The sequence below is a fragment of the Magallana gigas genome, chromosome 8 (assembly GCF_963853765.1).
Source record: "Magallana gigas chromosome 8, xbMagGiga1.1, whole genome shotgun sequence".
NCBI lineage: Eukaryota > Metazoa > Mollusca > Bivalvia > Ostreida > Ostreidae > Magallana > Magallana gigas.
Window position 1 is genome coordinate 42,881,010 of NC_088860.1, and position 19,608 is coordinate 42,900,617.

A 19,608-nucleotide genomic window follows, 5' to 3' on the forward strand; every position below is an offset into this window, starting at 1 on the left:
ATAAACAAAGACTATCAGACATGCATGATACATTCTATGTATCCCACTTTCTACAAATTTATTTTTAATGGGGGGGGGGGCATTACACATATAAATATTTTTAGAATAATTGAGCTTTATCAAAAAATCAATAGCTGGAAGAATGAACTGCCAGTATATTAATGTGTTGACAAAGAACATTAATTTGTCATCTACATGTAGATTGTGGACAGAGAATGTTGCAACCTATAAATTCCACAGGTAGCTGTTGGGACCAGGAACAAAGTAAAACACCGGGGCAGAACCCGCCATGTTGGATTGCGACATTTGGTAGTTTACCTGGATTTGAATTGAGTAAGTTCTTCAACTTACTAAAAATGTTTTGAAATTTCCATAGTCTAAATATTAAAGTTAAGAACCGGTAAATTCCACATTGAAATAAAATATAGCATATTATAGTATAATGATTTGATATTTTATATTTAAATATTCAACATACATGTATGTACTGCCTAAATTTGTTTCAATGCATTATTAATATACATGTAATTTTATGTAATTTTGTCATCATGTGTACACATATATTTACATGTTCCATGTTACATGGATTTACATGTTCCAAATTATTCTCGTCAGATAAATATCCCTATAGAAAGTAAAGAAAAGGTCAGCTGACTATGGACCCTTGGAACAGCGCCCAGGATGTTGTACGCTGCACCCTGTGTCAGTACTCTGTGGCCCCCATGTACTGTGAAGTTTGTCATATACATCTGTGTAAAGACTGTGTAGAGACACATTTATCTGATTCCTCTATTGTTCATAAAGTGGTGTCACTAAAACAATATTTAACCACTCTGAACTATCCCAAGTGTAGGAAACACCCCACCAAACAATGTGAACTCCACTGTGAACAATGTGACATTCCTATTTGTGCACAGTGTATTTCTTCTAAAAAACATTTAGGACATATACAAGTTGATATTCTAAAAACATTTGAAAGCAAAACGGAAAAGTTGCAAAAAGAGTTGGAAGAATTAGAGAAATCCCTTTATCCTAAATACAAAGTCATTGCATCCAACATCCCAGTGCAGAAAGCTGATCTGAGTAAAAACTCCCAGAAATTGACAACAGCAATTGACAAACAAGGAGAAGTCTGGCACAGAGAAATAGACACCATTATCACAAACCTGAAATCTAACGTGGAGGAAATGGAATCCAAACACCTGCCCATCCTAAATAAACAGGAAAATGAAATCACACGCACCATTTCTGAAATCACACAGACCATTGCTGAACGGAAGAAGTTACTGAACTCCAAAGATGTCAGCCTTGTCTCTGAGTACAAATCCAGGATTGCTGAATTCAGAAGATTGCCTCCTAACCTCAAGGTGTCCTTACCAAACTTTAGGCCTCAGGAAATCCACACAGATCAGCTGATCGAACAGTTTGGTTCTCTGTCAGCATTATCTTATACAACAGAGAAACAAGACTACGACATGCCACCCCAGGGAGCCGAGTCCTCTCCCCCAGACCGGTCATTGATGGATGTACCCCAGGTCATCACAGCTATAGACACAGAGTATGAGGATGGAGTATATCGTGTGACCTGTGTGAATGATACAGAAGTATGGACGCGTGGTAGTGACAACATGATGAAACTCTTCAACCTGCAAGGAGAACTAGTAAAGTCCATCCAAACCAAGTCAGGGAACGATCCACGGGACATAGCAGTCACAAGGAGTGGGGATCTAGTTTATACCGTTGACAAAGATAGAACTGTGAACATAGTGAAGAATAAAAAGATACAGACAGTGATCAGACTACGGGGGTGGAGACCTCGCGGTGTCTGCAGTACCTCCTCTGGTGACCTCCTGGTTGTCATGGACAGTGATGATGATAAACAATCCAAAGTTGTGTGTTACTCTGGCTCCACAGAGAAACAAAGTATTCAGTACGATGACAAAGGACAACCTCTCTATTCATCTGATGACACTAAATACATCAGTGAGAACAGGAACCTAGATATCTGTGTGTCAGACTATGGAGCCCGTGCAGTAGTGGTGGTCAATCAGGCCGGGAAACTCCGGTTTACCTACACTGGTCCTCCCTCTACTACCAAGGAATCATATATATTTGATCCACTCGGCATCACAACAGACAGCCAGGGTCGGATCCTGACAGCAGACTGTGACAACCAGTGTATCCACATCCTGGATCAGGACGGACAGTTCCTCTGCTACATTGACAACTGTCATTTACAGGATCCATGGGGTTTATGTGTGGACACCAGAGACAACCTCTTTGTGGCTGAGTGTGACACAGGTAAAGTGAAGAAAATCCAATATTACATGTAAATCAATGAACTGTATAAATTAGATGTAAACAAACAAATCAAGTATATATTACATACTTCAGGTTTGTGTAAATATTACACATAAAGTAACTGTTTACATCTGACTGAATATATACGGTGTATATTAGATGGGATTACTGTGTGTTTATATTGTACATACAGTCAGTATATAAATGTAAATTTTCTGCAATGATCACTACCTTCATATCTCGTATGAAATATGTGTGACATGTAAGCAGTTTAACCAGATCTATAAGATGTAAACACATTACATGTACTAGGTTTCCATGTGTATAATCATTCCAAGTCATCTAACTATGTGTGTTTTTAACGCCGAGTTTTTATATCTTTAATGTCAACAAAATGTTCTTTCAAATTACATGTACACTGTTGATTATTGTAAAATACAATTAAACAAATTGGCTGTGTCTATAGTTATATAATTTACCACTACCTCTATTTTTATTAGATGTATATATAAGATGACAATTTATCCATAACATGTCAACAAATTTGTTTTTTTACATGAAAAATGTTAAGGTCTATATCTATGTGTCACATGTGGTTATCAACAAACTTTTTGTTTAAATACATGTAACAAAGGTTAATGGACGTGTAGCACTCAATTCTTCACCAGCAATGGAGCGAGGCCACAAAAGGACTGAGGCCCATTCCTTATAAAGAGGAGTGGTACAGGTATATTAACCTAAGTAGAATTCACATTGTCTGACCTAATTATCATTACTTACCTTTAAATCTTAAGATTAGGAATAGTCATGTGTCATTTTCTAACAGCCATGTTTTCTTTGATGAATGTTCAAATTTCAGAAAATCCACATCCAAAAGATTCAGGGCCTAGTTGTTTTTTCCCTGAGTTTTCTTCTTCTTTTTTTCTTTCTTTTGGCTGAACTCATCGGTTGCGCCTGAAAAATTTAATTAAACAAGTAGTATATTTACATGATGATGTTTTGAATGAAATTTTTAAGTTTTTTTTAATAAAAATTTTGTCAGATAAATTGTGTTTTAATTCATATCAGCAGTTACACTTTTACTATGGCATTTAATCCATATGATAAAAAATGCCATTAATGGTATCTAAGAAGTTAGGCACTCTCTCTCTCTCTCTCTCTCTCTCTCTGCACAGGCCCCTAAATGCCATTAAATGTATAAGGTACATGTATATTTCAGTATACCCTCTCAATATAAATACACACCAGGTATGCAACATTACCTTTGTAACTGACAAAAGGCACTGGCGGGAATTTTAAAACAATGAAAATATTAAAGTACTGCTGCCTTACTGTACGTGTCTATATTTTGGCAAATTTGAAACCTTTGAAGCATAAAATACCAGATAAATTAATTTTGGACATAAAATTAAAGTTTAACATAGCATTTGTGATCAAAATGAAACCATAACTGTGTTATAAATGTGTGATATAACAGTAGCTATTGTAGAATCAACTCAATTTTAACCCCATGCACGTTGGGCGCTAAAATGTAACAGAGACACGTATTGCCTCTGCTTTTTATGATAAAAATTTGAAAACAATATGTAATGCAATATAACACACCTACATGCAGTGTTTTCGTTCATTCTCTGTGTAAAATTGTTGTTATTACTTAAATATCCATATTACTTTAGTTTAATAAAGATAATATATTTATATATGATTTCCAATTTCTGTTTTATAATAAAAGTCTAAAATAAAAGTGGCAAATCAGGCAACTGGGTTTTTTTTATTAAGCAGATGTGTTCAGTGTGATACATGTATTACAGCCCTACTTGTATAGGCTATAAAATGTAACGTTAATAAATATAATGATAAATTCCCTTTTACATATTACACTATGTACACCGTGACATCAATGTTAGGTAGAGGACATTTATGTCTAGCTATGGATGATACAGTGAGTACATGTATACATGGAAAGAGATATATATGTATTATTCTCTATACTGTGTACAGGGGTAACGTTATACATACACTAGCTTTATCAGAGACATAAATAACTTATTATTTATGTCTGACTTCAGAGGCCTGTGCTTTAAAAATAAGAGTTTGACAACACACGCTTTTTAAAAAAAAGTAACACTGCACAATGTTGAATAATAAATTAAACCATATAAATTATAAACATTAAAAAGTACGTCATTTCTTTACGTGTAAAAAATGTCCCTCTGCTGCATGCTGCAATCTGCATCCTCCAGACGACAAGTCATTGTATTCCGAACCCGACCTTGAAATGTCATGCAATAGTCACCAAGCCCCAAGTCTTTTCATATGAGGATGGGGGGAGGGGGGTCCTCGCAGCAGAAAAGGGTCTCAAAAGAGGGCTCAAAATTTATCCTGGAGAAAAATACAGAGATTTTTTTAATTTTATTTTTTCCATGCATTGATCGAATATTAATTAAGGGTAACTTAATTTGGCAAACGTTTTTCATTAGCCTACATTTTGAAGAGCCCGGGGCCTGCTCATAATTTCAGATTTGAAGAAGAATGTAAGTTCTGAAATAGTCGAAATAAAGTAAGTGGGCAATGATATAATTTAGATCTAGGAAAAGAATAAATTGTATGCGCGGATCCAATTAGGAAATTTTCTTGCGGTGTTGGGGGGGGGGGGGTGGCAGAGCATGGTCCGGGATCTTTTTCTGTCGATGGAGAATAATTATAAACATTGTTAAAGTTTTCATGGGGTAGAAGTAGGGTCCAACCCCCTCCACCCCCCTCCAAAACAAAGAATAAAAAAACGGGCATGAATTGGGTTCATTGCCATTAGTGCCACAAAAATGTATTTAAGAATGGAAACATTCATTAAAACTTAAATCTGGCTCTTCAGTTTTCTTATATAAATATTTCAATATTATCAAGAAAAAAATATTCAGATGTATAATACATATCAATACTTAATAATAATGAGATAATATGAAGCAGTATTTGTTATAATGAGGACAATTTTTCAATCAATCCAGCACAATTACTAAAGTGACTCGACTAAAAATAAACACAGTACATACATTTATATATCGTAGATTTACAATTAACTGATTAAATATCAATCTCAATGTTAATGCAAAAATTCCACATTCAGCTGCCGACTGCTTTCTACACTAGCTGCTTATTGCCGGAATGCATGTGCTAAACATGTTTTATAAACATTGTGTATCGATATCGAATATTTAGTCATCCGATGCGCAACATGCCTTGCTTTTAAAATTAACAAAATATTATTTGAGTAGTTTGTTTGATATATTTTCTATATTCTAAGCGCCTCCGAGTGTAATTAAGGATTATTCGAAAGAGGAGTTCAAGTTTTTTAACGCATGTAGGACTCAATAACAATTTGAAATTTGTTGGGTTTTTTATGAGTGGTTGACGTTTTGTTGAAAGTGACATACATAAGCATATATAGGAGAATGTAATCATCAAAGATGTTAATTGTCCTTGGATATTTATCATTTACCTCCCTTTACTGCTGTCACATGAACTTCGCTTATTTTTAGTAAGTTTTTCTTCGGTATATATAGATAGATCTAACAAGCTCACCTCTTCCCCCTTTTCCTTAAACACACACATACACTCACAGACATATCTTTCAAATCTTCTGGACTTTCATGAAGATAAGAGACAAAAGAAAACGCAGTTTTTGAAAAATCAACACATTAGTGAGCTCGACAAATAAATCAATATGCATATTACAAATTTAATCAAATCAATTATTATCTCAAGGAGTATTAAACTTTAATAATTGAATAGGGCCGGGCCAATAACTTAACACGGAACAAGGCAAGTTTGAGTTGCCTTTTATGAATTGTGGCTCAAATACTAGTACATATATGTGTTAGCATAAGCGTCGGAACCGGGGAGGTCACTTTGTTTGCTAAGTTAGACCTAACCATTAGGCACATAGCAGAATAGAGGGTTCAGCCACCCACTTTTTTTTCGCAGGAAACATTATTGTTCCGTAATATACGTTTGAAAGATTGAGAAGTTGGAGTCAAATGGCCGGAATGATTTCTTGTTTTGGGAGTATAGAATTACACCCCCCCCACCCCCCCCCCCCCCCCCCACGGATTAGGATTTTCATGATTTTGGGAATTAGGTTTTTTCTCCCAATATTCCTGAGGATCAGTCTAAAATTGACATCCCTAGTTAAAACAAAGTCATGTTTAAAAGATTTAATTGCATGATCATTCGAAATGTCTTAAACGTTTATATATTGTGCATTGTTCTTTTTTTAATAAACGATTTGTATAAATATTTTCACTTTTAGTTCAATGATTTTCAACGAAAGGGCAATAACTCTGTACTGCAACTTTGATTCCAGACAGGCAAAGTTTGGATGTCCACTTTATCATTCTGAATACTTGTTTAATTCAGATCAATTAGAGATGTTACTAGTATTTCATATCTGTATTCATAGTCATATTCCACTTGCACATATACTTGTGGCTTCTAGCGGTGAGGAAGCTAGCCAACCTTGGGTGGGTCTGCTAATTCAGCATCAGATTCAGTGGCAGCTGTAAGCCCAATCATCCAAGGCCACAGCAAAACCGGGGGGGGGGGGGGCAAAGCTCCCCAGAAAATTTTGGGTTCTTTAAAATAAATTCATTTCTAATGTGTATTATATAAGTCCTGTCAGCTTACTGAAGGGGGATGTCCTGCCATATTGTGCATTAAAACCAAAAGACAAACATTTTTAAAATTGTCCAAAAAAAGGTCAAAATATACAAAAGTAATAATTGTGTGGTTTTGCATCATGTTTTAAATGCAAATTGCGTACACAGGTACAGAACAATGCAGTTTTTAATCTCTAAAAACAGACCTACGCAGCTGCAGATTTGAATCAAAGACCTCAAAATGTAGTTAAGGGGGTTATTAGTGTCCACTCTAAAAACCATCTTCGCTAGCCAGGGGTTTACGATCCACTGTGCTCCTCTGTAACGTCGTAGACGTAAATGGTTAACCCTTGGCTAGCAAAGATGTTTACAACCATTGAGCAAAAAGGTTGAATCTTACACATTAAAGTATTACTATGGCCTTCTTCCTATCATTTTAAAGAAATATACTAAATATTTAACCTGCTTGCAGTTCAATTAAATAATTCATGTAGCAATTATTTTATAGTTTGATCTTTAACACAAGTAGTAAGGCTTCATAGTGCAATGTACCGTCTATCAGAATATACTTGAAACGAAGTACATGTATTCACCTTTATTCATTTGACCTTTTTATCATTGAAACCACCCCCCCCCCCCCCAATTTTTTTTATGTTTAAATGTTAAACATTAAAAAGTGACAATTATATTTAAATATCATTAGAATTCATCCATTCAGATATTTCAGAATGTCCAGTAAAACCTTAAACATCCTTCAATCTTCATTATATTACGTAAACCACAAATGTTACAAATATATATGAGATATCATAAATATAAGCAAGAGCAGTGGCATTTGTTTAAATTTTTATTCCACACCATGCGGTGCATTAGTACCACACATATGGCACTATAACATTGAATAATAAAACCCATAACAATGAACAGTTAGCACTGATATACACACGCCTACACAGCCACGGCTCCTAGTCTATTACCATTAGCACTTCAATTGATTCCATACACCTAAGTCACATCCATTCCAAACACCCTCGTTCCTCATCCATATAAAAAGAAGGGATAGCAGACCAATGCACCAATTTCACCACCTTTGAAAGTTGAAAATCCACAAAACCAATCACATTGTCCCAAATGCCCCAATCGCAGCCTGTTTCACACATGATAAGGAATGTCAATGTGAACACATGTCTGATTGGCTCACTGTATCACATGATGAGGTCACATGACATACAGCCTGCTGTGTACTAGCTCATCATGTCCAGGAACTGTGTACAGTGGGTGGGACTCTGTCCGTTGGCCGCCTTCAGCGAGTCGTTCACGTCTCTCCTGAAGAGCGACAGGTTCTGTGTGAATCTAAAGGGTGAACAAACCAAATAATAAATTTTATATTACAAATGCTTAAAAAGAAGTAGCAGCTTATGATGAATACCTGTACTTAGACTATATTGATTTTTTTGCAAAAAAAAATTTATTTCCTTCAGATAGTAAAACCTATGAATTTCATGATTTTTATCTCCAAAACTCAGCTTGTGAGCTTGTGAAAGTAACGTCTTCAAATTTTTAAATCTCTCTCTCTCTCTCTCTCTCTCTCTCTCACACACACACACACAACCTCTTACTTGTCTCTATTCTTTGTGTGTAGGGACCTTTCGATTCCACTCATCAGGTTCTCGAAGCACTGGACCATGGCCTGCTGTTTGTCTGGGGGCTGGCTGGCTATGATGCTGTCCCGCAACTTGTTAAAATACTAAAACACAACAATTCATTCAAACCTTAACAGCAAATTACCAATTTTATAAATAAATAATTGAATTTAATCAAAGACATTTTCTATCCCATGCTGTAAAAGTGGTTTTTTGAACTGGTAATTTTTAAACACATGCACAGGGATATTTTGCACAGTTTTAAGCTTACTGCATAACGAGTGTAACTTTCCTCCACATGTAAATAACCACTTTTACAGTAAATATTCTTCATGAGGTAATGGATATTAAATATAGAGCTTTTTTTCAAGGACTTTCCCATTTTCCAACATCAACAGCTTCATGGACCTGCAGTTCTCTAACCAATAGTTCAAACAGACAAAGACTTGCTTGGAATGCTATTAAGGAAACAGAACAACATATCCTTGATCTTTTGTCTACAAGTCATAAAATAAAAATGTCCTACCTCCTCGTTAAGTAGAATAAGACCCAGTAAAGGCCTTGACATGGACCATTGGTTCTGACAGTCCTCAAACATGATAATATTGAGTACTGTAGACAGCATCTGTAATATAGCATGACAGTATTAATTACTCAGCAGTTATGTCAAAATGGCGTCAGTAAACATTTCATTCTTTAAATATAATATCAACCAACTTTTATTCCTTTAGAAGAAATCTAAAGGTTCGCAAATATATCTCACCATGAACCAGTCCTCAACTGTCTCTGGTATTTTATTTTCTAGATAATCTACACCTTGATTATAAAAATTGGTTGCTACTAACTAGTTCATCTCCATTAAATTGCAAAGCATAGTAGTCGTGAAGAATAGCTGGTTTACAATAGTCTGAAGAAGCATAAATCTAAGGCCAAAGAGCATATCAAAAAGGAGTATTTACTTGCTGAAGGATTTCTGGGTGAAGTTCTAGGATTCGGAGAAAAGCCTCGTTTTGCTGCATGTGATTTCGTTTCTTCTTTTTGATTGTAAGGTTCTTGAACAGATAGGTGATGACTGTATCCAGCGTGGCACAGCATCCGGTACAAACCATGGTATCTGTCAGAGAGAGACAAGCACTTACACTCATTCAAAATGACAGGCAGATAGTTTTTGTAAATTTCCTAGAATTCAGAAGTTCAAGAGGATTTTATTTAGTCCAAGGGCAAGGGATACCAATGGAAACTTCATTAAATTCATTAACCACCAATAACTACTGCAATAAACGAAAATATTCGTCCCCGTTTTATTTTCACCCCTTTCCCTCCAGTTGCCAATGGGTGAATTTAAGACTTCCTGAATTCAAATGTCTTCAATTATTTTTCTTAAAACACAACAGTTACTGTATCTCGGCAATTCAAGATGGGGCGAAACTGTTTACAAAAGTAGAAGGCTGAAAATTACGCGGGGCAAAAATAACCCTTTATACAGTAATCATAAAAGAATAATAGATAATCATACATAAGATATGAATCTTAGAACTTTTTCTTGTATAGTCAAAATGAAAATATAAGCAAAGGTATAGGTATAACAAAAAGATATCAATATGATCAATAAAAATATGTCCTTCCTAAAACCCTAAGATACATGTGCTTGAGAAACTTAAGAAGTCGTAAGAAATCAAATTCTAAGAGGTAAAAAACACTGAAATCTATAGTGAAAGACACGAATAAAATTTCATAACATTATAGCTATGGACAACACTCATGAAAGTACATGTATAATATTGTGTTTATTTAAAACACAAAGAGATGAGACTAACCCAAGCAGTACCATTTCACCTTTCAACAAGGGATATAGTTTTGAGATGACTTAAATGAAACCAGAGATTCTTACTAAGCTACATGTAAAACACATATTTTAGACAGCATCAAATATAAAATAAACCATAGCATGACATTTTGATCTTTAAAAAATAAATTCCACATCCCCGAGCAGTTTGACATCTTACCTTGGATAGAGCTCCATTTGTATGCTTGTTTTTATATACACTGTTCTCCCCCTCTTAGTTTTACAGATACATACCAGCATATCAAATCTACATGTTTCTATTTCTAATATGTCAAATGAATGAACTTGTAAAATTTATAAATAACTGAATCCACTAAAGATGAAATTGACTGACAGGGATTATTTTTTTTATCCATGGGACATAAGGATTTTTCAGAGGAACAGTTACCCTTAAACAAAGACAGATAATTTACAAATCTACCAGAAGAACCTAGCCCCTAATCATCCATCCCATTAAAGATAAACATTCTTCATAATTTTAAGACCTGGCCATATAATGACCCACATACAAATAAATAAAAATAAACACAAGTACATGAAGTATTGCAGAGTGTTTAATTATTACCTAGAGCTGTGAGACCCTCAGATATGGTGGCCAGGATGTAGAGAAAGACTTGGGGTTCTAAGCTACTGATGAAAGCCATGTGATCATTGGCCAGGCACTCCAGCAAACTGTAGAAGTTCTGGCTCAGCTTGGGGTAGTCCTGTGGAAATAACAGAGAGACTCATTACTTACCACCATACATCTCTTCAATTACATGTATTTATGAATATACAGTGTATTTTTCTTATTCACACAGTCTCTTCACAAAACAATTAAGTGAATAATGGTATGCTGTTTAACCTTACGGAACATCGATCAAACCATTTATCAAAACTTCTAAAAACTGTTTCCCCTTGTTTAATGCATTTTTTGGTCATCTGTTGAAATTGTTTTTTATCAGATTTAATTCCTACTTCCCTTTTGATTCCTCTCATAATTCCATGTAATTATAGTAGAATAAATCCCTACTTCCCTTTCGATTACTCGTATAATTCCATGTAATTGTAGAAGAATAAATCCCTACTTCCCTTCCCATTACTCGCATAATTCCATGTAATTATACTATAATAAATCCCTACACAACACTAACCATCAGGTCTCTCTGGGACACAGACAACAGGAGCTTGACAAACATTCCAAACGCCTTGTCCAGCGCGTTATCTCCATACAGACGGAACACTCCAAAGTTGACATAGTTCCCACAGAGGGCCGCCTTCAACATGGAGAAACACACCGAGATTCCTTTCAATGTAGGACAGGTTAAGGAAACTTTTACACTTGTTTTACAACATTAAAACATAGCTCACCTGTTATATATCTTCATAATATTTCACCTAGCAGCCAATTAATTCCAAATAAAAGATGAAAGATCTATAATATCTCTTTAAACTGTTCAAGTTTTTCATTTTATATAAAGCCCAGCCACCTGAAAAATATAATTTATCTATGAACATTCATAATAGTGTAAAGGATATTTCATGGTATAGACCTGATCCTATGGAACTTCTCCTATTGTTAATATTCTTGACCCTGTAAAAATGAGAATGCAAATCTTTTAAACTTAAATCAAATCAACATATAATGTTATATTTACATTTGCAATCACATTTTCCTCTAGGAACTTAGTAAGGAGCAAAAACATTTCATTCCATGTAAATCATTTTATAGGGCGAGAGGTCATATAATGTGAATGTTCATTTAATACATAATGGTATTTACATAAAATGGCCCTCACTGTGGCTGTCAATCACTTTGCTAACCTATGTACCTTCAATAATTAATTTCTAGTACAATATCATAAATGTTCATTACATATTTACATAAAATGGCCCTCACTGTAGCTGTCAATCACTTTGCTGGTATGTACCTTCAATAATTAATTTCTAACACAATATCATAAATGTTCATTGCATATTTACATATAATGGCCCTCACCATAGCTGTCAATCACTTTGCTGACCTCCCTGAACAGGAGATAGCCGTTGGGGGAGAAGACGTCAAACAGGATTCTCTGTGAGCGGCTCTGAGCGAGCTCGGCCATCAGCTTGAGTACGGGGGTGGTGACCGCTGGGTCGTGGTACCACACCTCGATCGCCCAGTGCAGAATGGGTATGTAGGACGGGTAGCTATCGACTGTTAAGCTCAACATCTCACAACAAAGTTCTCCGAGATCTACATCTCATACAGCTTTATTTAACAACAAAATATTTGACATTAGTTATTACTTTGTGGATTTTTTTAATAAGAAAAAAGGAAAGGGGTAGGCAAGTTCTCTGCATTTGTGCTTAGATTATTTGCCGACATAAAAAAATAAAATAAATTCCATCAAATGCTTGAATAAAGGCAATGTAATACCAGAAAATGTATTTGTCCTTTTCCTTGTGACCAAAAAAAATGTAACACACTATGCAACCCATAAAGGATACATCCAATCAAAAAACATCATGTAGTTTGTTTTGGTGTTGAAGGCGAATGCCATGCCCCTCAGGTCTCGGGCAAGTCCTACCACTGCTCTCTGTCAAAACAAAACAAACCACAAATATCAATGTGTGTTATTTGTAGTTAAGTGGCAAAAATGGAACACAGCATGTGAAGGAGAAATATACATGTAAATGTACAAAGTATTGCAAATTACATAATTCATTATATTCTTTACTGCCCCCGTTTTTTTCTTTGGATAAAAAATAATATCATTACTCATTTTCGAACTTTAAGAATGACTAAGACAAAGACATGAATGTCAGAGCCAACACAGTAACATATACAAATGAAGCACCCACATGTTAAAGGGACCATGAATTCTTCAAATTTGTCCTCGTCATCTTCTCTGAGGTTAACCATTAACAGGCGAGCCAGAACTGTGTAAAAAGTGGTCCTACACCTCATGTCAGCGAACGAACGATTGTTCGCATTTAAACCCAGGAAAGGAAAATGTTCATTCTGAAAAATCAAATTAGTTAGTGATTTCCATTTTCCACAAGATGACATGATTACAACCAGGGTTATTTTACAGTGTATCATATTAATCAATATACTTGAGTGTCTGAAAGGTTAAGAAAACTTCATTCAATCACTGGTTTGAAATATTTTGGTGGATTTTTAATTCAAACATATGTAGAAATGTTTGCGGTTTGTTTAAAGGAGCAATTTCCCCCCAAATTTCAAATTTTGCAATCCACCAAAATAGCTATATATGGTTATATCAACAGAAGATTAAAATGTTTTCTAATTTACTATAAGAGTATTTTAATAGGGCGCGATGGTCATGGCTATTTTCAGCCTGTATTGACCTCCTTTAGAAGAAGAGCTCTATTTAAAAGCATAAAAAATTACCCACAATTAAAAAGTAATATGAAATATGCATTTTTTCTTCACTAAATAACAAATCATATCTTACAATCCTAGGTAAGATGGTAGATAGATTTTATGGTTAATTTGTCGACTATCCAGCCTCCTTAACAATCAAACATATTTCCATTTTCAGTTTTTGCCTTCAAATCAAGGCATAAAAGCTTCTATTCTGTGGGAATTCAATCTCCAAACAGTTACACACTTATTTTTAGCAATTTGATAACTAACTTAAGTAAGCAACTGCAATACTTACTGTATGATTACTTAAAACAAACTGTACAGCATCTAGCTTGACTAATTTCCGGATAGAGCTTTAGCCCACGGACAGATCGTTTAGAAGCTGCAGGGTCTTCCACGTTACTTGTTCACTTCGGGCCCAGTATTTAAGTTTGTAGTTCTACAATCAATTTTTTTAAGTCCAAGGGTCATGACTCTGTCAGAAATTGCTCTATCATAACCAAAATCAAACTTGATCTAGATATTATCAAGATAAACCTGCATACCGAATTAAATATTAATATGTGCAACCTCTGGGAAGAAAATGAGCACAAACTGCAAACAACTCAAATTTTTCTAATTCCAAGGGCCATAACTCTGTCGAAAATTGCCCGATCGTACCCAATATTAAACTTGACCTAGATATTATCATGATAAACCTGTATACCAAATTTCATTTCAATATGTTTATCCTATGTGAAGAAACTGAGCGGACACTGCAAACAACTCAAATTTTTCTAAGTCCAAGTGCCATAACTCTGTCGAAAATTGTTCGATCTTACCCAATTATATCAAACTTGACCTAGATATTATCATGATAAACCTGTATACCAAGTTTTATTTCAATATGTTTATCCTTTGCAAAGAAAATGAACAGAAACTGTTGGTGGACCGACTGACCGACAGACAGCAGCAAAGCAATATGCCTTCTCTTCTTCGAAGGGGGGCTTTATAATATTTAAAGATAAAATTAATTCAATCAAACTGTGTATCAGTAATAGAAATATTTCTCAAAAATTGTATGGATCCAAGCAATATTGAACTCTAGTCTCATTCAACCTAACACTCGGCTGACACCGTTAATCTCCGACAAGGATTTAGGGAGACAGACGAGCGTCGAGTTGAACGAGACTATATTGAACTCTGGCGTAGGAATACATGTGACTACAAAAAATATTTAAATTGTTCAAACCATGTAAAATCTGACTATTTTCAAGGTATTTTATAAATAAGTTTCCTTGAAAAACAATGCTTTAGCATACATTACATAGAATTTATCAATTATTTTCAAGAACTAAGTCTTCTCAGCAGCAATGATTTGTGCTGAGGTCCAAACACTGTTTCACTTTCGGATGTCTGAGTAACTGCATAGGAGAGTTGATTAAAATCAACTCTTAAAAATGATTTTCAGCATTTCTCAGGTTAGTAAAATAAAGCATACACAGAGAAGGTAAATATATAAAAGTATGTGTACTAACATTTTACCAATAAAAACACTCAGCACCATAGATTCATCATTTAATCCCAACACTTCTAATAACCGTCGATAAACCTGCAAGCAAACAACACACTAAAGTACCTATACACCTAATTCAACACCTGTTTCTTATTCACATATAAAAAGACAACATCTTTGGACATGTTTGTTAACATTTGCAATTTTTTCTATTTTGATAACTGTTTATCATTTTGATAACTACATCTTAAAACAGTCTTGTTGAAAAAAAATCTATAGACATTGATAATTATTCTGACAATTCATCTAAACATTATTCCTTATAAACAAAACAGTTTTATGAAACAAAACAAGATCTGTATCTCACCTTAGACATTTTAGGAACTTGGTCCCCAACATAAATTTTCCTAAATTGTTCAAAAAAGCTTAATATGGCAAGGTCTAATTTTTCACAGGCATACTGGGCAATCCTAGAGTCCACTAAATTCATTAACAGTAAAACCCTGTAATTTGACAACCTTGTGACCATGGTACTTGAATCGCTACTTTCTTCCTTATTGTACAGAATAAATACAGATACTAACTAATGTGTTATAACACACATTGCAAACTCAAATTCACCCACATTTATGATTACAAACGGGCCTCAAAGTTTGTATTTACATCTTTTAAAATAAAAAAGGATACCAATAAGTTCAACATGTAGGCGATAAGAATTTCAAAGTAATTTCTATAGCATGTTCATGTAACTGTACAAAAGATCCAACAGAAACACAAACCATATGCTATGTCCCCAGTATCAAAAGGACTCCCTCTCCCCTTACCTACAAGCTAGCTCCCAGTCAGAGGGACCCCCTCTCCCCTAACCTACAAGCTCCCTGTCAGAGGGACAACCTCTCCCCTTACCTACAAAATAGCTCCCTGTCAGAGGGACCTCCTCTTACCTTTCCTACAAGCTAGCTCCCTGTAAGGGGGACACCCTTTCCCCTCACTTACAAGCTAGCTCCCTGTCAGAGGAACACCCTCTCCCCTTACCTACAAGATAGCTCCAAGTAAGGGGGACGCCCTCTCCCCTCACTTACAAGATAGCTCCCTGTCAGAGGGACTCCCTCTCCCCTTACCTACAAGATAGCTCCCAGTAATGGGGACACCCTCTCCCCTCACTTACAAGTTAGCTCCCTGTCAGAGGGACATCCTCTCCCCTTACCTACAAGATAGCATCCTGTCAGAGGGACCTCCACTCACCTTACCTACAAGCTAGCTCCCTGTCAGAGGGACCCCCTATCCCCTTACCTACAAGCTAGCTCCCTGTCAGAGGGACCTCCTCTCATCTTACCTAGAAGATAGCTCTCTGTCAGAGGGACACCCTCTTCCCTTACCTGCAAGCTAGCTCCCTGTCAGAGGGACCTTCTCTCACCTTACCTACAAGCTAGCTCCCTGTCAGAGGGACCTCCACACACCTTACCTATAAGATAGCTCCCTGTCAAAGGGACACCCTCTCCCATTTCCCACAAGATAGCTCCCTGTCAGAGGGACCTCCTCTAACCTTACCTACAATCTAGCTCCCAGTCAGAGGGACAACCTCTCCCCTTACCTACAAGCTAGCTCCCTGGCAGAGGGACAACCTCTCCCCTTACCTACAAGCTAGCTCCCATTCAGAGGGACACCCTCTACTCTAAACCTACAAGCTCCCTGTCAAAGGGACACCCTCTCCCCTTACCTACAAGATAGCTCCCTGTCAGAGGGACCTCCTCTCACCTTACCTACAAGCTAGCTCCCTGTCAGAGGGACACCCTCTCCCCTTACCTACAAGCTAGCTCCCTGTAAGAGGGACCCCCTCTCCCCTCACCTTAAAAGATAGCTTCCTGTCAGAGGGACCCCCTCTGTCTTTACCTACAAGCTAGCTCCCTGTCAGAGGGAGCCCCTCTCCCCTCACCTGCAAGCTCCTTGTCAGAGGACACCCTCTCCCCTTACATACAAGCTAGCTCCCAGTCAGAGGGACATCCTCTCCCCTTACCTTACCTACAAGCTTGCTCCCTGTCAGAGGGACCCCCTATCCTCTTACCTACAAGCTAGTAGCTTGTAGGTAGGGGGAAAGGGGTGCCTAGCTCCCTGTCAAAGAGACCCCCTCTCCCCTCACCTACAACCTCCCTGTCAGAGGGACACCCTCTCCCCTTACCTACAAGCTAGCTCCCTGTCAGAGGGACCTCCTCTCAACTAATATACAAGCTAGCTCCCTGTAAGGGGGCACCCTTTTACCCTTACTTACAAGCTAGCTCCCTGTCAAAGGGACCCCCTATCCTCTTACCTACAAGCTAGTAGCTTGTAGGTAGGGGGAAAGGGGTGCCTAGCTCCCTGTCAAAGAGACCCCCTCTCCCCTCACCTACAACCTCCCTGTCAGAGGGACACCCTCTCCCCTTACCTACAAGCTAGCTCCCTGTCAGAGGGACCTCCTCTCAACTAACCTACAAGCTAGCTCCCTGTAAGGGGGACACCCTTTTACCCTTACTTACAAGCTAGCTCCCTGTCAGAGGGACACCCTCTCCCCTTACCTACAAGATAGCTCCCAGTTAGAGGGACCCCCTCTCCCCTCACTTACAAGATAGCTCCCTATCAGAGGGACTCCCTCTCCCCTTACCTACAAGATAGCTCCCAGTAAGGGGGACACCCTCTCCCCTCACTTACAAGTTAGCTCCCTGTCAGAGGGACACCCTCTCCCCTTACCTCCTCTCACCTTACCTACAAGCTAGCTCCCTGTCAGAGGGACCTCCTCTCCCCTTACCTACAAGCTAGCTCCCTGTCAGAGGGACTTCCTCTCATCTTACCTAAAAGATAACTCCCAGTCAGAAGGACACCCTCTCCCCTACCTGCAAGCTAGCTCCCTGTCAGAGGGACCTTCTCTCACCTTACCTACAAGCTAGCTCCCTGTCAGAGGGACCCCCTATCCCCTTACCTACAAGCTAGTAGCTTGTAGGTAAGGGGAAAGGGGTGCCTAGCTCCCTGCCAGAGACACCCCCTCTCCCCTCACCTACAAGCTCCCTGTCAGAGGGACACCCTCTCACCTTACCTACAAGCTAGCTCCCTGTCAGAGGGACCTCCTCTCAACTTACCTACAAGCTAGCTCCCTGTAAGGGGGACACCCTTTTACCCTTACTTACAAGCTAGCTCCCTGTCAGAGGGACACCCTCTCCCCTTACCTACAAGATAGCTCCCAGTCAGAGGGACCCCCTCTCCCCTCACTTACAAGAAAGCTCCCTATCAGAGGGACTCCCTCTCCCCTTACCCACAAGATAGCTCCCAGTAAGGGGGACACCCTCTCCCCTCACTTACAAGTTAGCTCCCTGTCAGAGGGACACCCTCTCCCCTTACCTCCTCTCACCTTACCTACAAGCTAGCTCCCTGTCAGAGAGACCTCCTCTCCCCTTACCTACAAGCTAGCTCCCTGTCAGAGGGACTTCCTCTCATCTTACCTAGAAGATAGCTCCCAGTCAGAGGGATACCCTCTCCCCTACCTGCAAGCTAGCTCCCTGTCAGAGGGACTTTCTCTCACCTTACCTACAAGCTAGCTCCCTGTCAGAGGGACACCCTCTCCACTTACCTACAAGATAACTCCCTGTCAGAGGGACACCCTCTCCCCTTACCTACAAGATAGCTCCCTGTCAGAAGGACCTCCTCTAACCTTACCTACAAGCTAGCTCCCAGTCAGAGGGACATCCTCTCCCCTTGCCTACAAGCTAGCTCCCTGTCAGAGGGACACCCTCTCCCCTTACCTTACAATCTCCCTGTCAGAGGGACTCCCTGTCCCCTTAACTTCAAGCTCCCTGTTAGAAGGACCCCCTCTCCTCTTATCTACATGCCATCTCCCTGTCAGAAGGACCCCCTCTCCCCTTATCTACAAGCTAGCTCCCTGTCAGAGGGACACCCTCTCCCCTTACCTTACAATCTTCCTGTCAGAGGGACCCCCTCTCCCCTTAACTACAAGCTCCCTGTCAGTGGAACCCCCTCTCCCCTTATCTACAAGATAGCTCCCTGTCAGAGGGACCCCTCTCCACTTACCTACAAGCTAGCTCCCTGTCAGAGGAACCCCTCTTCCCTTACCTACAAGCTAGCTCCCCGTCCATGGCGTCGTGATTGTCTGTGCTGGCTATCCAACCATCTATCACAGCTCCTATTATGTACACTAACCAAGAAAACCGATCTGAAAGGGTGAAGAAAGCACGGGTGTAAATAAATACCTATACTGAACAAGATAATCAACCTTAAAGATTTTACAAACTATCTAACCAATAACTGTCTACAGAATTTCCTAATGTGATTTT

At 38.2% G+C, this 19,608-nt stretch overlaps 3 protein-coding genes and 1 long non-coding RNA gene across 11 annotated transcripts in view; 1 reads left to right on the forward strand and 3 right to left on the reverse strand.

Moving 5' to 3' along the window:
• Positions 1-4,061, forward strand: part of LOC117690149 (E3 ubiquitin-protein ligase TRIM71-like) — a 29,417-nt gene extending 25,356 nt beyond the window's left edge. For 2 of the 4 annotated variants that reach the window (XM_066070282.1, XM_066070281.1), the window contains one exon: positions 616-4,061. In XM_066070282.1, the coding sequence (XP_065926354.1) occupies positions 657-2,333 (1,677 nt within the window). In that variant the 5' untranslated portion in view covers positions 616-656 and the 3' untranslated portion in view covers positions 2,334-4,061. Of the gene's footprint in view, positions 1-201; positions 334-615 lie in introns of all 4 variants that reach the window. The other 2 variants (XM_066070279.1, XM_066070280.1) reach the window with 2 other exon arrangements.
• A 3,721-nt stretch (positions 4,062-7,782) lies between these two features.
• LOC105341516 (exportin-7) overlaps positions 7,783-19,608 on the reverse strand; it is a 104,791-nt gene continuing 92,965 nt past the window's right edge. For 4 of the 5 annotated variants that reach the window (XM_066070267.1, XM_066070268.1, XM_066070269.1 and 1 more), the window contains exons 25-31: positions 11,576-11,733; positions 11,008-11,146; positions 10,603-10,626; positions 9,556-9,710; positions 9,123-9,221; positions 8,573-8,700; positions 7,783-8,306 (exon numbers count right to left, since the gene is read on the reverse strand). In XM_066070267.1, coding sequence (XP_065926339.1) covers positions 8,198-8,306; positions 8,573-8,700; positions 9,123-9,221; positions 9,556-9,710; positions 10,603-10,626; positions 11,008-11,146; positions 11,576-11,733 — 812 coding nt within the window. In that variant the 3' untranslated portion in view covers positions 7,783-8,197. The remainder of the gene's footprint in view (positions 8,307-8,572; positions 8,701-9,122; positions 9,222-9,555; positions 9,711-10,602; positions 10,627-11,007; positions 11,147-11,575; positions 11,734-19,608) is intronic. The other variant, XM_066070274.1, reaches the window with a different exon arrangement.
• Positions 11,959-12,643, reverse strand: LOC136271077 (exportin-7-like). The gene is made up of 2 exons (XM_066070293.1): positions 12,421-12,643; positions 11,959-12,015 (listed from the first exon to the last, which is right to left on the reverse strand). Exons 1-2 carry the CDS (start codon positions 12,632-12,634, stop codon positions 11,981-11,983), a joined length of 249 nt encoding a protein of 82 aa, XP_065926365.1. The 5' UTR covers positions 12,635-12,643; the 3' UTR covers positions 11,959-11,980.
• On the reverse strand, positions 15,315-19,426 carry LOC136271078 (uncharacterized). The gene is made up of 3 exons (XR_010708890.1): positions 19,388-19,426; positions 15,657-15,792; positions 15,315-15,385 (listed from the first exon to the last, which is right to left on the reverse strand). It is a non-coding gene; the product is annotated as an uncharacterized lncRNA (long non-coding RNA).